Source organism: Apostichopus japonicus, chromosome 16 (assembly GCF_037975245.1).
Source record: "Apostichopus japonicus isolate 1M-3 chromosome 16, ASM3797524v1, whole genome shotgun sequence".
Taxonomy (NCBI): domain Eukaryota; kingdom Metazoa; phylum Echinodermata; class Holothuroidea; order Aspidochirotida; family Stichopodidae; genus Apostichopus; species Apostichopus japonicus.
In genome coordinates this window covers 10151371-10174768 of record NC_092576.1, presented here as the reverse complement: position 1 = coordinate 10174768, position 23398 = coordinate 10151371, and the positions used below count along the sequence as shown (strand labels likewise).

Sequence of the window (23398 nt, the reverse complement as noted above, 5' to 3'; positions counted from 1 at the left end):
GATTATAGTCTCACGGTTTACTGGTCGTAGTAAAAATTTCCACAGCTGATTCCGGTATCTGGGTGATATCAAGCTAAATCATGTTTGAACAGCACTAGCACTGCCAACGGTTACACGCGTCTACAGTATACAGTGTAATTATCTGTACACGGTTCTGCCCAAGCAAACACCTTGCACGGTCTTTCCTTTTGTATCATTGCTTCAAAGTACAGCCGCAACGAAGAAAATGGCTAAAATTCAAGGTGAATGAGGCTTCTAAGTATTACCTTAGGTTTCGTGTTATAATCCTGTTGCAAAATAGCTACTGTGGCATTAGCCTAACTTAAATTTCGTCCTATGCTAGCCTAGGTTCGTTTCTCGTTAGGTCTGTAGCTTATCCTTACGACACCGAAAGACATTAATGACTTAGCATGTTATCACACCTAGTCCCACGTATCATGCTAGGATCAGGCCTACGAACTAACTAATGTAACCATATATCATTCGAACGGAAGCCAGGAATTGGCCATCACCACACTTCATACTATTACTAGCCTACAGGTAACTTAATTGTTCAGGACTGATGTTCGGCTATAATATTAATTATTAGGCCTTAGCTTGGATGATCATTTACTATGGCAATGTGTTAGATATGATTACCTTAACTAAAGGCTTAACTGTTCCAAACTTACCAATCATATTGTCTATACCCATATTTAGTGTTAGGCCTAGGCTAGTTGACACATTTCACTGGGAAATGTGACACAGCAACAAAGGACTGTTTAGCTCTGAAATGCCTAACTTTGCTGTACTTTATGCTATTCATAGACTTAGTCCTGCCTAGTTTCCCGCAAATAGTTTAACAGCCTATGTACAGGTAGCCCTGGGACTTGAATCGTTAGTTCTGCAATGTCAAATTAAATTTGTTAAGTCCAGAAGTTATGTGTTAAAATTACACAGGACTTCGAGTTTCGTAGCCAACTCAGAGAGGAGATGGTACTAAAGTCTACAGAGTAGGCTTAAAAGTTTTAAGAGGAATTGGAATGATAGAATAGGAATGTCAACTTGACTTCTATATGTCATCTAAGCTAGGCCTAACTGTAAGTGTTAACCACAGAAAGTTTATGTTACCTAGCCTAGGCCTAAGCTAGAATTGAATCAAGGTAACTTGTAAAGTTCAGTACAATATCCGTGCACAACATTTTTCACAAATACCAAATCATTAAAACAATTAGGTAGGGCTTGCCAGACACTTTTCTATGGAATCATGTTTAAGAGGAAAGTTCAGGGAAATTTTTCTTCTCTTTTTATATCTATGGTAGAGTACAGTATGCTTAATTTTCATGTTCGCTCAATTAGTATACCGTGTTATACATGTAGCTGTGCAATGTACACTGATAATTATAGCACTGTAGTTGCTGTGTTCCTTGGTCAAATTGTAACCACTTTTTCAATCAGAATTTTAATCTACAAAGCCTTAACAAGTATGGCCAGCATTCCCACAGTTTAACAAAGAAACATAAATTTTTTGTATTTTGAGACACTTTCATGGATTACTGTATTTCACCCAAACTTCAAAGCATGCGAGATGTTAGGGAAATTTTTTCCTTGCGTCTTGCAGTTCAACTCCAGACCTTTGCAAGTTTAATGCTAGCGGAATCTGGTCAAAGCTTGGAAAGTTGGATGAAATCACATTGCCAAAGGATACAGTAGTTCAATAAAACAGATTAGTAAAATCAGCACGATCGTCATCACCGCTATCCATTAACAGAACATAAATGCCCTTACTTAATTGCTAATACCATCATATTTCACTTTTTGAAATGAACATTTATGAATCAAACAGCTGACAAGGCTGCATTAAAAGCCTACATTTAAACTTGAAATTGTACACTGTAAATTTACTTTGTGCAGTCTATAAACAATGCCATGTATGTATTTTTTTTTCTCTTTATATAGCTGGCACAGTCGTTGAAATTCAGGGAGATGAGATGACCAGGTTAGTTAATATTTGTGATACATATTGTCACTAATAGGCATAATTTCTGCTCCAATTTCTGGTCAGGTCAACAATGATAAGTACTGCAATTTTCTAAAATGTACAATCATAGAATTGTATATATCATATTTCCCTTTTTTAATATTTTTTTGGGGGGGTATTAAACATTCATTACTGTATGGTTGATAACAAGCAAACTGTTCAGACTTAGACCTGAACTAAGTTTTAAAGACCTGTCCTGAGTTTTATGTTTGGAACCATTTTATCAAAATTGCTACAGGTGTTTTTCAACTCATTTCCTGGACACTGCTCAGTTTTTATTTCCGGACCAGACTATAGGCCCACAATCTCAAGTACAAGGCATTGCCCAATTATGTGGTCCAATTTAACTGAAATCAATTCTAATGAACCAACCTGACAAGTGAGCAACTTGACATATCAGTTGCTTTTAAACTTATTATGCACATACAGTATACTGTATCTTAAACCACCAGAAGTAGATTTGTCATTTAAAGAATTTTCAGACTTTGTAGATGACCCTGCTGATCATGAATTAATTTCTGTCCACACATGCATGAATTCACCATACTGTACATGTAATGGGTGATGGGAGAGGATAGAGTTAAAGAGGCTATGAAAATGATGGGAAATTCATTGTAGATCTGCAAAATATATATTTGAGTTCATTGTTTAACATTGTGGGCTTACAGTATATATTTCTGCTCTGGATTGCCAGTGTTGTGAGCATTTAATTTCAGCTCCTTTTAGAGCTAAATTAAGTATAAAACCTATTCTCATGGCCCTTCCAGCCCTCCCCTCCACCCCCCCCCCCTTATTCCACTAACACTGAGCACTTTACATGTACATACTGTAGTCATGGCGGTGGAACTTGGTTGAAATTGCAGTAAGGTGGTATCATGCACACTACATGTATACACTGGTCTTCAAATTCAAAGTAAAACTTTGTACAGCAACTTGCAATGACTGCAGAGTTGTAGACACATAATTGTTCTCAAGATGGTGATGTGTACCATACAGATGGAGATGGTGTAATCGTTTGACAATAATAGTGCTTGCTTACGTACTGTACCACCCATACTTTTTCCACAAGTTCAATGTATTTAGTGTTAGTGGATCGGTTTGTACCTTATGGCTTGTATACATGTATACAGATTAAATGCCAACATACAGTATTTGCAATCTGACAAGTTTAGCCAGGGTTTACATCATGCATTGCTTGCTTGAACTACACCTGCTCATGGGTAACATCTGTAGTACTTACTTACTGTAATGTATGTAAAGTCAAACATGCATAACCTACAGTACATTATCCATCCATTTTACTGCAGAATGCAAAATGATATGAGACTGGTACTGTATGTATTGTATGTATACAGTACTGTACACTGTGTACAGTACTGTACAGTGCAGTACAGCACTACATACAGTATGTAAAGCCCTTTAATACAGTATGCAGTACTGTTACAGTACTGTTCTGTAGGTACAGTACATACAGTACCAGTCTCAGATCACAATATACTGTACAGTGAGACTATATTGGTGAGATGTGGTCCTTTGATGGTTACTAGATACACTAACTGTAGTTTATACCACAATATATGTATACGGTATAGTGAGTCTGTACGGGTGTTTTTTATATTGTCGCTTAAATTGCTTTTACATTTTTTGCCTTATTGGTTATATGTTTAATATTTTGGTTTTTGTTACTATTTGTTTGTAGGTTCTACATTTGTAAAGCGCTTTGAGCAGCTTTGCTGATTATGCGCTACTTATTAAATAATATTACTTATTATATTGGTGATATGTGGGACTAAAGCCTCTAGGCTTCTGTTCTGACATTATTGTTGGTCATGAGGCAATTTTACCTCAAGGGATATATATAACATGTATTTCACTCATTCACAAAATTCATTTATATACTTTATTAAATCTTTCTTCTCTAAAGAGTGACTTTTTGTTTCTATTTTAGAATCATATGGGAAGCCATCAAGGAGAAGCTCATCTTCCCGTTTGTGGATGTCGATCTCAAAGTTTATGACTTGAGCATAGAAAACCGTGATAAGACCGATGACCAAGGTACTGTTTGAGTCCCCCTCCCCTTCCCCTTCCCCTTCCCCCCACTCTTTACCTTACCCTCCCCTACCTTTTACTGTGTTTGCGATAGATCAGTATGGTAAGTGTTGCAAGCCCAACTCATTATGGGCCTGCATCATCTGATTACATTATACTTTGACCCACTTCTTTGGGTTTGGTGGTTTGAAAGGTCTTAATTGCTGGATTTGGCTGGTATGCAGCCCAGTGATGTAACCGATACAATGAAACTACAGCTCAGATGTTTAGAGAAAGGAAAGGGTTGATTAGAAACCTGTCTGGACTTCAGTCGTTGTGCAATGTGCAGGCATGAGCCTTTTCCGCGAATTCGCGGAATATCCGTGATTTCTTTTCTGCCTCGGGGACAAAAAACTATTATCCTATCACACTGTAGCATATGCACACTAGAGCCTATACCGCAAGTTTTGCAAAGTTACGTGATTTTTTTTTACCCCATGCTCATCCCTGAAATGTTAGAACATTGTATTTTCTTCGGTGAGTAGTGATACCCTTTAAAATCATGCCAACTAGCTGCGGCATTGTTCACAGGGAGGGATCGTGGATGGAGAAACGAGGCTTTAAAAGCATTGTTTTAAGAAGGCAGTGGGTCAGTACTGAATGTGCCCTGCATTTGGCTGACTGTGAAATTACTGCAGAATAATGGTGTGTCATTTGAAGCTGTACAGTTTACATCCAGGCAAAGTGTGAGCTTTACTGTATTTACAAGTAGCACTGGGTAATTTATACGCTGTAAGTAAATTAACCTAGTTGGTTGACTCTCTTGTATACAATAGCAGCTTGCAAAACTCTCTCAATGGTCTTACAAAGATAATCGCATGATCATGGCAAATAATCTAAGTTGTAAACAAACAGGGCAAAAATGCTTTTCAGGTGTCTATATTCAGTTGGGGTAAAAAAAAAACAAGGGGGTAGTTGGGGTAAAAAAAAAAAAACCCTTTTATAGAAGGGGAATATTTAGCCACAGTTCCAATTTATTTTGGGTGATAGTCCTATATGTCTAGTTTATTATTATATAATTTCTGGAACTCTATGTCACTTCGCTGCCAATCACCGCTTCATCGAATCAAGCGAATGCTAAAATAGTGAAATTTGAAGTTTGTACCACATATCCGAAACTTTCTCCTGCATACCCAGCTTATATGATGTGGAGATTATTCCAGCAGTTACAGCATAGCAGTTAGTGATATTACACTCCCCCATGGTAGAATTACTCCAACTTCATTCACGCTCCATGGGGGGGCCTTTTTTTTTTTTACCCCAAAAAAATGATGCGAATGGGGTAAAAAAAAACTAGTACTTTCCGGCTCCAATGTACTCCCTATTTTGCTCGAATGGATAAATTTTTCCATAATGTTGATTTTAGAGGTTAGGCAAATAGTTTTCATGTCTGTCATGTGTCAAAAATGTTAAATAAATGGGCAGAAGTAACTGAAATTGGCTCAACTCTAATGTTTCTACTATATTACACCACATTTGTGTAGTATCATATACACACTGTACAGTATGAATATGGCTGAGCATGACATATGACACAAGCCATCCATACTTACGAATTAAGACAATTTCATAATGTTTTTCCTTTTTCATGTAAAGGTAGTAGCTCATACTTAGATGTAATGATATGCAAACATGATTTTAAGATACATTCATGAAGAAAATAGCTGTTTTCTAGCATTGTTTTTTCTTAACCCCGGCATTGTTTTTTTTTACCCCGAATTAAGCAAATTTTTGGGGTAACAACATTTTTCGCAAAATACGACACTTTCCATTTACAAAAAAGTTATTTTCGTTAGATTCTCTTTAAAAGAATCCCACTCCACACACTTGATCATTGGAACCGAAGCAATACCTCTTACTCATCAATTTTTAGAGCAAACTTTAGGTAAATTGTTCTTTTTTACCCCACTTGACTATATTGAAATATTTGTGTTGAAATTTGTACTGGTTAGGTTATATGTAGGCTAGTTAGCTGGCCTGCCAGTGCATTGCACTTTAGTATGTATTATGTACTACACTGTGACTAGTACCTTCTGACTACAGGAAATAAAGTGCAAACTTGTTGCACACTATGTAGGCGGGTAATGTGGGGTTTACCTGTCACAATTCCAGATGAACTCTGCGTTCACTAATTTTGATTGCTTGCCAAGATGAAGGAATCTATGTCGGGGTGAAGCCATTTATGGTACAGTACATGTATGCGGAAATTATCAACATGATTTATAACTCAATCTGGCATTCATGTACCTTGCATGAAGTACTGTACATGTACTTGGTATGCACAGTTTGTGGCCCTTTTTAAATACAGTACTCTACAGTTCTTGTTATTGGTAGAGGTCAAAGGTCGTTTGAGGTCACCAGTGGTCTGGTCTGGTTGTTTGTGTTACAACTAAAATCTAATTGGTCAAGGCCTCAAGGGAGTTGTAGAACTCTCAGATGTTTTGGCATCTAACCTGGGTGTTTCAAGATTGGGGCAATTTTGACCTTAGTTTCTGAATATATATAGCAAGTAACAGATCATTGGACAGGAGTAAGTTGTCACAACAACTATTTTGCTTTTGATATCATTGGGAAATAATAAGAATAATAATACAGTGGACGTACAGTATATAGCACTCGCCAAATCAGAAACAAGAAGTAGCTGCTTTAGGCGCTTAAAGAAACGATTCAACAACAATCGAAAAGAACAAGTAAAGAAGTGATTCTTGAGGTCACTCTTAAACGTTGCAATTACAAGGATCCACCCAAGATTTTGGGAAAATCAAATCCATGGATATTAAAAAGTGTATAAAGGAACAAACTAATTGATGAAATATGTTTGTACTTAATATTGATGTAGCCGTTAATGTTGCCGTTAATAAGTAACAGCAATACTTGATTAAAGATGATAGGTACAGTATGTAGCTTGCAAATGAAAGTACCTACTTTTGTTTTAAATACAGACGTACTTATTAAACTAAATTGCAGTCCATCATGTGATGTAATCTGCATACTATTGTATGAACTTAAAAGTACTTTTACCCAGGTTTACTTTTTCATTTGGCTATTGTTTTTTTTTTGGTTGTTTCTCTATTTCAGTGACTGTGGATTGCGCCAATGCTGTCAAGAAGTACAATGTCGGTGTCAAGTGTGCAACCATTACACCAGATGAGAAGAGAGTTGAAGGTAGGTATGGAATTGTACAAATGATAATAATAGACAGTTCTTATATAGCGCAACTTACAATAAAGTCTCGCCGCGCTGTACAAAAGAAAGTGAAAGATATGTACACAATATACAATAGGAGTAAACATAACAATTATAACAATGAAAACAGGTGTGTCTTCAAAACAGTTTGAACATCCCCATAGACACGACATTCTTTATGTTGAGTGGGAGTTTATTCCAAAGGAGGGTTGAGGAGTACTGGAAAGATCGCTCGCCATAAGATTTAGTTGACACAGGGTGCATAGAGAGCAATGATTGGGACCCAAAGCGCAGACGACGAGTTGGGTTATAACTTTGAACAAGTTCACCCAAGTAGTGTGGCGCAATACCATTATCAACCGAGTTCAAGTACTTCAGCTGTTTGCTTACTTGCCGGGCCTTAGCCATAGGAGAGGGTGTTTGTTGTTATTGTTTCTTTTGGGGGGAGGGGGGGATGGAGGGAGTGGGCATGGGACCTTCACTGATTGTGATTGTGGACCAAGGACAGAACACCAGTGACTGTTAAATACTGTAAACATTTATCGAAACAATTATGCTAAAAATCTTCCAGTCCCTTGTAAAATTTATTATACAGTCTACGGCATTGCCAAGGAAGACAATCATCCCCTCCCCCCCACCCCACGCCATGCCCCTTTCCCCATCCACCCTTGATTCCTACTGTACATTACGTAGAGACTGTGACCCTGGTGAGGTGTACCTCAATTTGAGATAACCAGACAACTGCCGTTCATTATTTCACACAACGGTAATCGTGATATAATAATAATAATTTATTTTATAAAGCGTAAAATCCACAAAAGTGCTTTAAAACGCTATGTAACAGTTACTAAAAAAAAAGGACACAAAATATGTAGTAAAACTGCAGAATAAAATACAATATAAATGAGTATGAAGAATGAAAAGCATGCATGTTTGAGTTTGTTGGAGTACTGTGCCACATGAATAGAATTGAATACACATTACAGTACTTAATGCTGTCTAAATAGGTAGGTTTCAGCTTTGACTTTCAGAATGTTGTTAGACTAGAAACAGTTCTGAGTTCAGCTGGCAGCTCATTCCAGAGGCGTGGCCCAGCCACGCAAAATGCTCTGTTCCCATAGCTGTTTGTCTTGATATGAGGATAGGGGTTTTCTAGGGTAGCAATTTGCCAAATATATAACACATAACAAAAAATGACTGTAACCAAAAGTCCTCTAACCGTAGAAATATGAATTTAAAGTACTGATTGAATATCAATATAAACTGTTCGTCTATTGTACATAAAGCTATATATGGTACGGTACCTGCATTTCTGTGAGGTCAAGTTATTCTCTGAAAGTGTATTTGTAAGAAGCAGACTAACTTTTAAGGGAACAGTGCATCAGGTCAGTGATCCTACCTCTGTAATTCATCTGTTGGAAACAACGTTTAACCGTGACAGAGGGGTGATTCCATCTCTGTAACCAGAGATAATGTCTCAGAGTCCAAGAAATGAAATGTGAAAGGGTGTGAAGACTCACGCACAAAGAAACGTCTCATGCCTGTAATCTGACCTAGTTTCAAATGAGGTGTAACAGAAGTGTTAGATATCACCATCGATCCCAGAAAATACACACACAACTTGCTTCCGTCGGTAATTAGACACTAGTGTATAGTCAATACATGCAGCTATGATCAATACCCACAACACAGTGTATATAGCAGCGATGGACATCTCAGGTCTAGATTAAAGATAACAAGGTACTGTATCACGTTTCATTACTGTCTGCATTTTGTAGCGACAAGAAGAAAAAGTCATTTGGGGCGAGTCTTCAATGCCTTTAAGTACAGTACAGTACCTCTGGAGAATTTTTTTCTTCAAAAAAGCTGTGAAAACTGTTAATTTTTTACATGTACATGTGTCTATATTTGGGGGGTTCTTCTTCTAGAGGTCACATTGTGAGATAAAAAAAAACAAGTAAGTAAAACAAGTTAGGATTTCAATGTTGTTGACTCACCGTTGACATTAAATGGATTTTGTCTGGTGACAAAATGAAAAATGCTGTGAATTTTTGGGGGGGATGCAAAATTTACAGCATTTAGCAGTAAATTTGATCAATTTTAGTGTTGAATAGGGTTATTGATAACTTTGTCCTCTAACTCTTGTGCGTTGCACTTTTTCAAAATGATAGTGTTTGTAGCATGGTAAGGTACTGTAACAAGCTATAAAGCTGGTGTGCTAACTTACTAACGATATGGAGATGTTTCATTCACCAGAAAATACTGTCCTTTATTAAATTAAAATTCTACCATATTCTGTATAATAATAGTAATAATACAATTGATAAATGGATAAAAAAGGTTCCTAAGCTCTGTACAAAGAAAATATGAACAAATTAACACAAAATACAAAAAGGACAGAGAAGACCGAAAAATTAATTAATTAAATAAGTTTTTTCACATAATCTCAAAATTCATACTGACATAATAAACGCTAAAATAACTACAGTACTCTTGGAATTGTCAAGCTCAACAATAAGCAGAGAATATGACACACCAGCATTTTCATCTCATGTCTGAAAAATGTATTTGCAAATTTTTTATATTTTTGGCAGAAAGGAACACTCATACTGAACATAAATTTTTATCTCATTGATCAGAATTCAAGTTGAAGAAGATGTGGAGGTCACCGAACGGTACGATCCGTAACATCCTGGGCGGTACGGTATTTAGGGAGGCCATTATATGCAAGAACATCCCTAGACTGGTCACCACTTGGAACAAACCCATCGTGATTGGTCGTCACGCCCACGCTGACCAGGTATAACCTTCAGGAGTCTTTCCAGGATTCCCCTGTGAAGAGGATGGATTTTTTTTATTGGGGGGGTTATTCACTCAGGGAGGCCATTATATGCAAGAACATCCCTAGACTGGTCACCACCTGGAACAAACCCATCGTGATCGGTCGTCACGCCCACGCAGACTAGGTATAACCTTCAGATTCTTTGGAGGTTTCCCCTAGGGTGGGGACAGTTTTTTGGGAGTAGGCGTGTGGATGCTTACCCCACAAAATCACTAACCCAAAGACTCCTAGAAAACACAGATATAAAACACCAGAGATAAGTCACCACCTTCCAGTTCACTTGGAAAGAATGTCTTCGCAAAGGAAGCTACGAAAGCCAGTATTGATTTTATTTTTTTCGGGTGTGGGGGGGGGGGAGATGTCTCTCGTAAGATTGATTTTCAAGGGAGACTCTGTCACTATATATCAATACATAGACCTGAGTTTGGGTATCACTGAATTCAACTGGAAAGTAGGTCGGCAAGAAATGGGTTATACTAATCAAAGTAGGCCTAGCGGTGAATTCAAAAGCAGCAGCCTAGCAAGTTGTCTAAATTTCTGTTTGGTATGTTGGCTATATGTTCTTTTGGCTATTTGGTGTTTTCCCCTCTATGGTCTTTTGGTTTTGTATGCTATTGTGGCTATATGGTACTTTGGCTATATGATATTTTGCAGGAATGTTTTGGTTTTAGGATGTTAGAAATAAGAAAAAAACTCTCTAAGATTAAAAATCCACCTTCAAATTTAAATGTTTCTGGTCGACTGCAGTGTGTGACATTCTGCATAATTAGTGTTTGTGAAGTCAACTTTACAGTAATTAGTCAATAAAGCTCCATCATCCAGAGAAAGGTATCTGTTTTAAGAACTATCTGTTACTACTGTACGAACTAACTACAAAACCAAATTAAGACTTAAAACCATAAAACAGACGTTACTAAACGCAGCAGAAATAGTTTGAAAATATGAGTCGTAGAACTTTCTTTGAAAAGGAGTCTACCCAGGTTACAGAGTTATAATATGAGAGACAATCTGTCTCGCACACTCTTCCCCTCTCTTTGCAAATGCAATATCTCCAAACTAATTATTGAACATTATGATTTAAATATATATATATTTTAATATATAAGATAAAAAAGTCCTGGTACATTATATCAGGGGTGGGCAACCGTTTTGAATGAATGGGCCAGAAATAAGGAGTGAAAAATTGACTGGGCCGCACCTAACCAACGACCTGCTATTGATTTCAAACCTTTGATTCCGGGGACTTTCAAGCAATAGGTGTGTGTACTTAATCTGTATTCACAAAAACATAATGTCAATACAGTACAGTAGATAATTCATGGGGATAATAGGCCTAGGCTACATTACCTGACAGCATCATTAGTGCCGATAAATTCTAAGCAGCTTGCTCGTTTTTTGTGATGATGTAAAAGGAGATTGATTTTTTTCCTTTTTCTTGAGACATCTCACGGGTCGCAAAAAATCATTGGCGGGCCGCATGTGGCCCACGGGCCGTAGGTGGCCCGCAGGCCGTAGGTGGCCCACTTCAGCATTATATGTCTTCCTTTAGGATATACGCCGGTCAGCTCGGCTCTACGTTACCTACAAAACCTACACCACCAATGGTTTATTCCAACTCACATACCAAGTTTTAACTTTATCATTTTTTCTATAAATCCATTCCTTAATTTATCTCTCTCTTTTTTCCCCCTCCCCCTTAATAAAGTACAAAGCCACAGACTTTGTGGTTCCAGGAAAAGGTAAACTGCAAATCAAGTTCACACCAGAGGACGGTAGCGAACCCATGGACTTTACGGTACACGAATTTGTGGACGGAGGCGGCGTTGCTATGGGGATGTTCAACACAGACGTATCTATCCGTGACTTTGCGCACAGTAGTTTCACCTATGCCTTGGACAGAGGTTACCCTCTTTACTTAAGGTATTTTGGAATTTTGTTTTCTCAAAAAAATATTTTGAAATTCGGAGTGGTTGTTTTGGCTGTTTTGTGCCCTGTGAGGAATAAAAGTTTTAATTTACTTTCATTTGGTTTTAAAGTCTCTGGTTTTCTACACTGAGAATTGTTAACCTTGGATCTGAACTTTACTAATGTTGGTAATGCTTAAAAAAAAATTAAGCATTGTAAAGATTTTCCGAAAAAAACATTTTGCAGAAACTTGGTCCACCATTCTTAAATAAAAAAAATTAATTTGGGGAATTTTTTCAAACTTCAAAAGTAATTTTTATCACAAGTTTGCATGTAGCCTATTTATATATGCCTCAAACTGCAATATTTGTCCTTTTTCTGGAGGATGATCCTCAACTCCCCCCCCCCCCACCCACATGGGATTCTCATTCATTGACTCCACAACCAATCCCACCCCTCCTTTTTCCCCCCCCTTCCCCAATTCATCAAAGTTTGATTTGGCTACAACCAATTCATGAAGGCTTGTGCCCCTACTGTACCTTATTAAGTCACGAAAATTTGGACCTTACCCTTCCCTTCTCTCCAACCCCTAGAAAGGGTTGGGATTCCCAGTTTTGAATACCCCGGATGAAACGGCTTGAAATTTGAATCTCAGATGTTACGGAGAGGAGCGGTTGCAAATTGTCCAGTGTACACAATTTAAAACTAATATCATAATTATCTGGAGTTCAAAGTTAAAAAAAAACAAAAAACTGATCATTTTAGCAGACTTTAATAGGATTATAGTACAAGACTTTGAATTTGCTCTGGGTTAGATGGGGAAGGGGGGTGGTTTTTCTTCTTTTACTGTATTTTTTTTTGGGGGGGATGGGCAAGTTTACCTCACGCATGCTCAAAGTAAAGTGCATAATACTCTTTCTCTGAATTTCTGTCAATGAAGGTTCAAGTACAGACTCTTGTTCCTGTTGCTGGTTCTGCAACGTACACAACTATGAGCATACTGTATATATATATATAGTACTTTCAGTGGTACTGTTGTGCAACTGCTGGTATGTCATTAGACTCTACAGCTCTCTGCCTTGTACTATGAACTTGACCTCAAAGCTCCCTCCTTAAAGGGGTTCATTATTCTGAAGAATTGTATTCACAAATAACTGGATAACCTCTCTAAAAGACTTTGTAAAGAAAAGTTGGCCTGACGTTTCGATCCTAGCAGGATCTTCTTCAGAGGCAAAAAAATAAAATAAAAGATTTCTTTTTTATCATTTTTTTAGTGGAAATAACGAAATACTGTACGGAAAAAAGAAATTAGACAGATTATGTAAATTTCCCTTTTAATATTTAGAAAGGGGTTCGGAGGTTGTAATCTTTCCGTCACTGTATCGGGTCCATTTTCTAAATTTAATTTATCTTTTGGAATTGGTTTATAATACCTCAGTCTGTGTCCTGTTCATGATTCCATCAAAGTAAAGTAATTATAATATCCAAAAAAAAATGGATTGCTTGTGAAATCGTTCACTCTCTGTTCCTTTCCAGGCCTACCGTTTGTTCAGTTTGGTTCACCGTTCCAGTCTTACAGTTTCGGTTTCTTTATTTACCTATTTTTTATCTTTCTTTCTTTCTTTCTTTTTTAGTACCAAAAACACAATTTTGAAGAAATATGACGGCAGGTTTAAGGACATCTTCCAAGAAATATACGAGAAGTAAGTATAGTAAAGGCTTCCGTAATTGACGCACCCCCGTAATTGACGCACCTTCAATTATGACTAGCAACGATACAGCAGGCCACCTAAAATTTTTGCAGTCAAGCAGAAATACATATTTCATGAGTTTGAATCCATTTCAGCTGTTTGCTGACCAAATTGTGGTATTTTTAAGCTTATAACACCCTCCCCCCAGATTTGCACGTTTTTTGGGCATTCGGAAGAAATCTTACACCCTAAAAATAACCAACATTTATATATTTGTATATCATGTTTGTTTGTATTTTACTGTAAAGCGCCTTAGAGCAATTTCTGATTGGATAAGGCGCTATAGAAATTTTGTATAATAATAATAATAATAAAACATTACCTCGATATGATACCGCTACTCTCTGGGACCAGACCTGTCTGAGCTTAGAGGCTCAGAGCATAGCAAACAGCATCTAAAGTCAATGGATGTATACTAAGGCCTACACTTCAGTTAGCTTATGTCAATTTAGGGGTATAAAAGAACTTGACACGGCAGACATTTTGTGGTCAAATTCTGCTCAATTGTACTGTGCATAAGCACAGAACCTTAAATATTTTGAGATCATAACATTTCTGAGGAACTACACATATGAAAAACACATAGAGTTGAGTGATTTGGATTTTTCCTTGATAGACATCATTGATCAAATCCTTAAGTGCGTCAATTATGAGCCCACCATGGTATATCATTTATTCCATGCGCGTTTAAAATCCTTTTGGGCGATTCTTGATTTCTCGCATTATCTTAATTTGTAAAGACAGATTTTGTATCAAATCAAAATGCATTAATTACTCTCATTTATTTTCATATTTGTTTTATAGAAAAAATGTAGGGAAAATGTTTTTATTGTGATAAATTGCAATCTTATTTCAATCGATACTCAGGCATGTTTGAAAACTTAAAAATTATGAAGATCCCAGAAAAAAAACTTGTTGCTTTTATCAGATGGGCAGCAGGCAGGCTAAGTGATTGTATGGTCAAATGTGATCATATGAATAGAAACTTGTAGATTGGAGGACAATAGATATTGACATGAATAAAAGCCAGACAATAGCAATTGTGATTTTTGGCAGTAAAAAAATGACATCAAAAGAATCACTAATTGTGGAATCGAAAATTCAATCGGATTTTGAAACTATCCAAAAATTTCTTTCGATAGAGGCAAAGAGAGTGGATCAATGATGCACACTTTGGCTTCCAGACAAGAATTTCTCTGCTCGTTAGTCAAATGTTTAAGGTGTTTAAATGTTGTCATCTCTTAATTGTCGATTTTAATCAAGTTTTTTATTTCAATCTATCAATTTAAGTTTTTTTACATTTTCTCTAAATTTCAAAAAATGTATCCATTTGTGATCGATTTGTATTTCTCATCAAGGGAGTACAAGGCCAAATTTGAGGCCAAGAAGATTTGGTACGAACATCGACTGATAGACGATATGGTGGCCTACGCTCTGAAGGTGGAAGGAGGGTTCGTCTGGGCTTGCAAGAATTACGATGGAGACGTTCAGTCCGATTCTGTGGCTCAAGGTAAAGCGGATTTTTTTTTTTACGCTCCAGAAAAAGCCATGCCCAAAAAATAATTTGGTGGTTTTGAACAAGATCGAGGGAATATTAAAAACAGATAAAAAACAGCCTGTAACCCCCCCCCCCCCCCCCCTCTAAAAAGTGCCAAATTGTGAAACAATAATGTTGCTATCTTCTAATGTCCACGTAATATCCCTTTCTAGGCAAAATGGCTGTTTATGAAATATGATTCATTGTAGAGTACTCGTCAAGATATGTAACTGACCCAACTGTGACTCGCGCAGGGGGGGGGTCGGGGTGTCTGGTGGGTCATGACTCAGTCCTTGTGGAAGATCCTAGGTCTTGGGCCAAACCACTGTCATTAAAGCCAAACCCTTGTATAGTTTTGACGGAGAACCATCCATCTATTCCTGCCTCAAATATCGAAGGAAAATGACTCAGAAGTCTCAAATGTTACACTTGGAGACAATATACCACTTTATGATATATAGATGTGTTTTGAAATGTTGCAGCCTTGGGGTGTGCTTGGAAGTCACATAATAAATGTCATAGATCTGTGAATTAGCAGTACTTAAATCTCCAAGCTCTATCTACTGCGTTTTACGACCGGTCTGGAAACGCTAGCTAGATAGTCAGGACGTAAATCACATAGAAAGAGGGCAAACATGATCTCAGAATCCGGGCGAAATCCGCATTATCAACCCAAAAATATCTTGTCTCCAGGTATATGTTAGTAGAAACGGCTGTGACATTCCCTACACACATCGGAACTTGCAGGAAGCAGGTGTGATGTGTTAGGTTGAGCTGCCTGTCGTATTGAAGTCTTGTTATTATCTGGGCAATGTTCATATATGTATATGCTAGACACATTCATAATAATAATAAATGAGACTTATATAGCTCCAAATCAGTAGACAAAAGCCACTGCTCAAGGCGCTTTACAAAGAAAGCAGATTAATTTACGAAAGAACAAGTGAAAAGATGGGTCTTAAGTAGACTTTTGAAAGTGGAGAGTTTATAGCATGTTCGAATGTGATCAGACTGGTAACTTGTTCCAGAGATAAGTGCCAGAGTATTCGAAGCGTCTGTAGCCGTAGGTCTTCAAGCTTGGTTTAGGAACAGTTAAATACAGTTTGTTGGAGGAACGAAGTGTGCGAGTTGGAATATATGGCAAGAGAAGTTGTGACAGGTACACGGGCCGTTCCAGATTAAAATTGAAGTTAATAGTGTGACTTCCCCGAGAAACTTGACATTTCATGCTCCGAACTTTGAATATATGATATAAGGTCTTGTCTGGTTATAAATGGCAGTGATGGCAACAACCTTCAGCAAGTGAATATGTGTTTTGTTTGACTGGTGACCAATACTTTCCGGTTGTATCAATAAAAATCACGCATGTTCTTTGCTGAAAATATGTTCAATTTTGCATCCACTGTGCAAACAGCATGCTATTCAGACACAATTTAGTCTACGGGGCTGAATCTGTAAGGTACACAGAATCTGTTAGGTACGCAGAATCTGTATAAAAAGAAACTTCTTCATCGAAATGGGTTCCATTAGGGTCCAATTATAACAGCCAATATCCAATAGGTTGATGTAAAGAGGAAGTGAAATTGTCCACACCTACGTATCAGGTCAGAGTAAGACTTTTTGATCAATCTTAGACACTCTCTCGAGAATCTGTATAAAAGGAAGTTCTTCATCCAAGTGGGTTCCATTAGGGTAAAGTATATGACAGCCAAAAAATTGTCGAAGTTGTATATTTTGCACGCAATGTACATGGCTCGATCAGTTTGTACAGTGTGAATAAGAGACAACTGTTAATCAGGTATAAACTGAAGTGTGTTGTAACACCTTAATACATGTTTAACGTGTCAGCAGATGCTACTGTGCATCCAATGTACATGGCCTGATCAGTTTGTATACTGTGAATAAGAGACAACCGTTAATCAGTATAAACTGAAGTGTGTTCATTCATACTTTGTAAAGATTCCTAAATCCTATTGGTCCATTCAGGTCAGCTGACCATGGTTAATCCTGTGAGTAACGCACGGTAAAATTACGGGGCGTCACTTTAATAAATCTTTGGTTATATGTAACCAAAAATGTTTTGTTTTATGATTTTTTCCCCAACACAAATGGTAGTGTATGAATGAACGGGTGTTAATGCTATCGCTGGATGCACTCGGGCTCCGTCCTCGTGCATCGCTTGCATTATCCCCCGATCGTGCATTAATCCTGTGAGTAACGCACGCTAGACCGTTGATTAACCCCTTATTATAACACCGTAACACATATTAGACCTGTCAATAGATGCTACTGTGAAAAAAAAATTACTTACAGAAGAATTTATTACTCAAAGGTAGTTTCAACTAATAACTGGTTAGGAGTCTAAACAACTGTCCCTATGTTTGACTAGATAGTATAGCTTGTAAAGATGGTTCAAATTGCATATTTTAAGCATTTTTTTTTTTGCAGTAAGTGTCAATCATTATGCATAGGAATGTGTATAAAGTATTTACTGTTTGTATAAAGTCCTCAGTAGCAACCGGTCATAAATGTATAGCACATGTTAAGAAATTATAACACGCATCAGTTTTAACTGATATTTAAACAGGTACTCACCTTTACCAGTTTTTTGTAACTGATAAAGCCAGGAGAAATCGCTGACTTTTTGATAAAGAACCTTTGGCTGAACAATATTATTGTATCATGCCTTTATCAGACAGGAAGATCTGCTGTAACCTCGCACTGCGGTTTAAAAGTGGTTCACTATTAATGTTTTCCTTTACAAAAATAACATCAAAAAAGCAGTTAACAGCACTGTCTAGAAGTTTATCAATTTTTATTTATAGGGAGAAAAGTCTGGTTTCAAACATACAAGTGACAATAAAACTGTATTCATCATATTTGTGAAAGCTTTTCTGTAGAAAATAAAGGGGAATTTTTATTTTATTTTATTTTATTTTATTTTATTTTATTTTATTTTATTTTATTTTATTTTATTTTATTTTATTTTATTTTATTTTATTTTATTTTATTTTATTTTATTTTATTTTATTTTATTTTATTTCATTTTATTTTATTTTATTTTATATTATTTTATTTTATTATATTATATATTTTTTTATTTTATTTTTTATATATTTTTTTTTGTTGCACCAAAGGTTACGGATCTCTGGGAATGATGACCAGTGTATTAATTTGTCCTGACGGGAAGACAGTAGAAGCAGAGGCCGCACATGGTACCGTCACCCGACATTATCGAATGCACCAACAGGGAAAGGAGACATCCACCAATTCCGTCGGTGAGATCAACTGCTTCCACTTATTATACTGAAAATGAATTAATCATTGTGAAATGTGACATCTATCTAGTAGGTTTAGATTTTGCTTCATTGTTGAGTTTGGGGTGGGGATGTGGGGTGGGGTGGGGGGGGGGGGGGTCATGGGGAGTGATATGATTAAGTTGAGTTTGAGGAGGATATGACTGGTGGAAGAAGAAGAAGAAGAAAATCTAAACTATAGTATGGAATGTGTCACGAAAGTTAGTGAGGGCAGTATTGCAGAACTTAGCATGCATAGACTCCGGATGTGTGACCTGATTACAATCCGCTTTGGCTTGGGATTTGAGTACAACGTTTTCTGTACGCTGCCGTGTTTGAAGAATCTAACAGTAATAGTAACTACAGACTTGCTATACATGATGGTCGTTGAAGACTTTGCAATCCGCGGTCACCCCTCAAAATTTTGCAAGGTCGGTAAGGTTGACCGCATCGTTTTCCCTTTCGGGAAACCAGAACGGGATCATGGTGATTCCCTCGTCTTATCCAAGTGCCGTTCGTAATGTAATCGTGATTGCTCAAACTCACTTTTGCTTTTCATCTAAGTTGTCAAGTAGGAAATAACTTTAATCAGCTTTCAAAAACTTGTCCGTGAATCATATGAATCCAAGCGTTAGTTAATGAATTACGATATTTTGAGTGTTGCCAGCCACATTGCATCCTGAACAAATACTTGACTCTATTTTGAAACGGTGAAGTCAATTATTTGAGGTTACAAGGGGCGGAAGGTTGGGGGGGGTGCCTCACAATGAAATAATGGCTTTCCGAGGATTTTTCATGAGGTATCTTGTCTTTCCCATCCGTAGCATCTATATTTGCTTGGACGAGAGGTTTATCTCATCGGGCGAAATTGGACAGCAACGACGCCCTGGCCAAGTTTGCAGCTGCGTTGGAGAAATCCTGTGTCGATACTATAGAAGCAGGTGCTATGACCAAGGATTTGGCAATTTGTGTGAAAGGCATGGATAAGTGAGTAGTCATGATTTTGTGTCCGTTTCGGCTTTCCATGGCTGATGAATCGGTCCCAGTCGTTTGCCATAAATAAAAGAGACTAAAGTAAAAGGGGAAAAAAGAACCCAGGACTTGTTGCATGGGTGTTTCTAGCTTGGCAACTCTGGTACTTTTATTGTCTATATGAATTTTTTTTGTTTTTCATTTTGCATTGGGATATTACTAATGTAAGTAAGAGAAAAAGAAGAAATGTTAGAGACTCTTTATACTAACATTACTTGGAACATGTAAGGTAGCAAAAACGGTGGAATGGTGGGGGGGGGGGAGAGGTGCTTTAGCAATATAGTCAGATTTATAGCAATGTGACTTTAATATAGATAAGAATATTACTCTTGACCTGTGTTTCAGTATAAAGTGTTGGAATCTGTGATTAAATTAAAGAGGTTAGGTTTGATGGAAAATGGGGTTAGTCAGGCATGAAGGGGGGGGGGGGGGGGTGAGGGGGGTTGGAGATGGCATTACCAAGGACTAAACTGCTGTTTCAAGAAGAGGAATTGGTAACGTAAACGGAACATGTGTCTCGCAGTCGCATGGTTTAACAATTTACAGTGTAGAGGGGATGGAGGGAAGGAAAGGGGAGGGGGGGAAGTGGCGAGGAGAAAAACAGGACCTACCAAGTACCAACAATAGTTCTATGTCTCCCCAAATCATATCCTCCTAGCCATTTTGACATTATGTCTTTTGGGAATATTCCCTCGTAAAAATTATATCACATTGTTTGTTGTTGTTTTTTTTGGGGAGGGGGGGGGGATGAGGAACGCTGAGTTTTTTAAATGTATCAAATGTTTTAATTACATGACTATCAGCCAAGCAGTCTACAGATAATAGAAAAATTTGTTTGTCTTTGGTCAATGTCTTGGTCAGTTTGTGGTAAATTTTTTTTTTTTTTTGGAACTCTCAGGCATGAGCTTTTTCCGCGAATTCGCAGAAATCTCTTTTCTACCTCAGGGGCAAAAACTATTATCCTAACATACTGTAGCATACGCAAACTGGAGCCTATACCGCAATTTTTGCAAAGTTCTGTGATTTTTTTATTTACCCCAGTCCCATCCCTGAACTTTATATAACAAAGTTTTTCTTTCTTTTCCAGAGTTCAAAGGAGCGACTACCTCAGCACTTTTGAGTTCATCGATAAAGTAGCAGAAACTGTGAGAAGCCAGTTACAATGACTAGTCGTGGATGCTAGGCTGTAAGGTTGATTACAGAGATGCCCGTATACACCTTTTAAATCCAACAAACTTCATTTCTTAGACAATATATTAAAGGTAATATTTTGATAGCATTCTATTAAACTACACAAAAAATATTTCTATTCTTAGTTTCATCAAAGTTTTATATTATCCAGGTGTCACTCACAAATCATATTGCAGAAAAAAAAAGGAATTTTGAAGGTGGATGAAATGTCTATTCTAAAACTCATGAAATATTTTCACACTTCTTGAAGTCAAACACTTTGCAGTTTGCTATATCATTTTAATTCTCTTATTTTAAATAGTTCTTCCTAACACCTGCAAAGTTCGAATAGTTATTAGGTATTTGAAACAGGGATTTTTGTAAAATTATATTGTGTGATTACTGCCACAAAATGGTACTTCCTCATTACCTTCAAAGCTACTCAAATTTCGATACGCCTCCCCCCCCCCCCCACCCTCTGTTGTCTCCTTTTGATGTCCTTGTTGACCACATAGTCGCATTTCTGAGGAGAGAGAGAGAGGGAGGAAACTTTGAGAGCTGGCGGAGTTTGGGAAAGTTGATTTTAGTTATTTTCAGTTTGAAGATGGAACAAAATAAGACGTTTTGGTTTATGTTTTCAGTGTCTGATAACATCTTCAGAAAGTAAATATTTTATTACATCATCCCAATTTGCTGCAGTACAATTATGTCCATTTAGCATAGAACAGTAAACTCCTTAACATTCCAAACAGCATAATATAGTACAGCTCAGAGAGAAAGTAAGAAATTTTGAGATTTGGAGCAAATTATATGGAAATGAATATGCATTACTTGCAATAGCGATATCACTCCACTATGTGGAAATGAATATGCATTACTTACATAGCGATGACACACCACACCAAGATGTGGAGATAAATATTCATAACTTTCAATACTGATAACACTCCACTATATGGAAATGAATATTCATTACTTTCAAAAGTATTAACATTCCACGATGTGGAGATGAATATTCATTACTTGCAGTAGTGTTAACACTCCACTATGAATAAAATGAATATGCATTACTTACAATAGCAAATGACAAGTCACGATGTGGAGATGTATATTGATTACTTTCAATAGTGATAACACTCCCCAGCATGAATATTATGATGTTTCGTTTAAAATTGGTTGCTGCTATTTGCTACATTGCTGGTCATTTGCTCCAAATGGGAATAATGGTTTCACTTCTACGAAATGGGAGACAATTGTATTTACTACTTACTAGATCCTTGTTGTAGTTGTAGTTAAAAAACAGTTAATAAAAAATGGAGAGAGGAAACTTTATATTATTATTTTCATTATTACAATTGGGAGAAATTCCCCTCCATGAAAATGAGAGGGTGTGTAATGTTGTGTCAGGTTATAGTTCTCGGCCTTTTGGCTAAGATCATGTTAGTATCTGTTCCCTTTCGAGGGGAATGGTGACGCACACCAGACGATGATCACACAGTCACAGTCCCGATGCAAGGGAACTGTGGTTGAGAGCGGATCAGTCGTTCGGTAGTTTGGTTTTCGTGCCCAGGTTCTTTCCTGGGCGTCTTTATCTTAAAAAAGTGGTTGTAGGACTCCTTCAGAATTGGGTCATTGTTCTTTGGGGAGCATTTGCCTCTTGCAACTTTGGCTGTGGTATGGCACCTCTTTCCCCACCCCCACCCCACCCCCGCTTAGTAAGCTACTGGTTGTTACTATTCTAAACTAATGTTATGGATATTCTGTAACAAAAAGTAACAAAATATAACTGTGTGATAACAAGAGCACATACATCTTACAATTTCCGTCAGAATTTGGTCATTGGCTTTTGGGGCTAACTTTTGCAAGTTTGGCTGTGGTATGGCACTACTCCCCGTGAAGGGGCGGACCCCCTCCCCTACACCCCCCCACCCCACCTCTTAGTAAGCGACTGGTATTTTCTATTCTAACTACTGTTATAGATCAATACTCTGTAACAGAAACTTTATATGCTATGTGATTGAAAAGAGCAATTCCGTCTAAAAAAATGTCTTTGCGTACAAGTTTTCAACAGAAGTCAATGTCAACTACTCATCTTGGATTTACATATATATATTTCAGTTGTGTTTTAATAATCAAATTTATACCTTACTGTATTGTTTATAACCCTTGAGATAATGTGTAACAGTAATTTATAGGATTTTTATCAGTTGCAAAATATCTGTTTCAATCTCTTCCTTTTTTATATACAAAGTCTAAAATATACAGCAGCTTCGATTTTTATATGTGACACGTCTTTCTCCTTTGTGTGACATGACGTGTGACATGTGTGACACATCTTTCTCCTACTGAAGTTAGTTACATCCACTGCCATCTGGAATAAAAATAAAATAAAATGCCAGTCAATCAAATAGCAAGCAATTGTTTTAATTATTTCGTTGATATGTAGTCATCAATGATAAAAGTGCATCACAGGGAAAAAATCATTTATATTTGTAACGAAAATCTCAAGACAGCGACAGCCCTGTCACCAAGTATCTTCCCGCAATCAAGAGCCCCTTCCCTGCCACCCCA

At 37.2% G+C, this 23398-nt stretch overlaps 1 protein-coding gene across 1 annotated transcript; it reads left to right on the top strand.

Moving 5' to 3' along the window:
* Positions 1-82: 82 nt before the first annotated feature.
* Positions 83-22115, top strand: LOC139983643 (isocitrate dehydrogenase [NADP] cytoplasmic-like). The gene is made up of 11 exons (XM_071997320.1): positions 83-242; positions 1939-1978; positions 3969-4075; positions 7187-7273; positions 9934-10094; positions 11842-12056; positions 13676-13744; positions 15151-15302; positions 18467-18607; positions 19450-19612; positions 20745-22115. Exons 1-11 carry the CDS (start codon positions 227-229, stop codon positions 20821-20823), a joined length of 1230 nt encoding a protein of 409 aa, XP_071853421.1. The 5' UTR covers positions 83-226; the 3' UTR covers positions 20824-22115.
* Positions 22116-23398: the final 1283 nt, after the last annotated feature.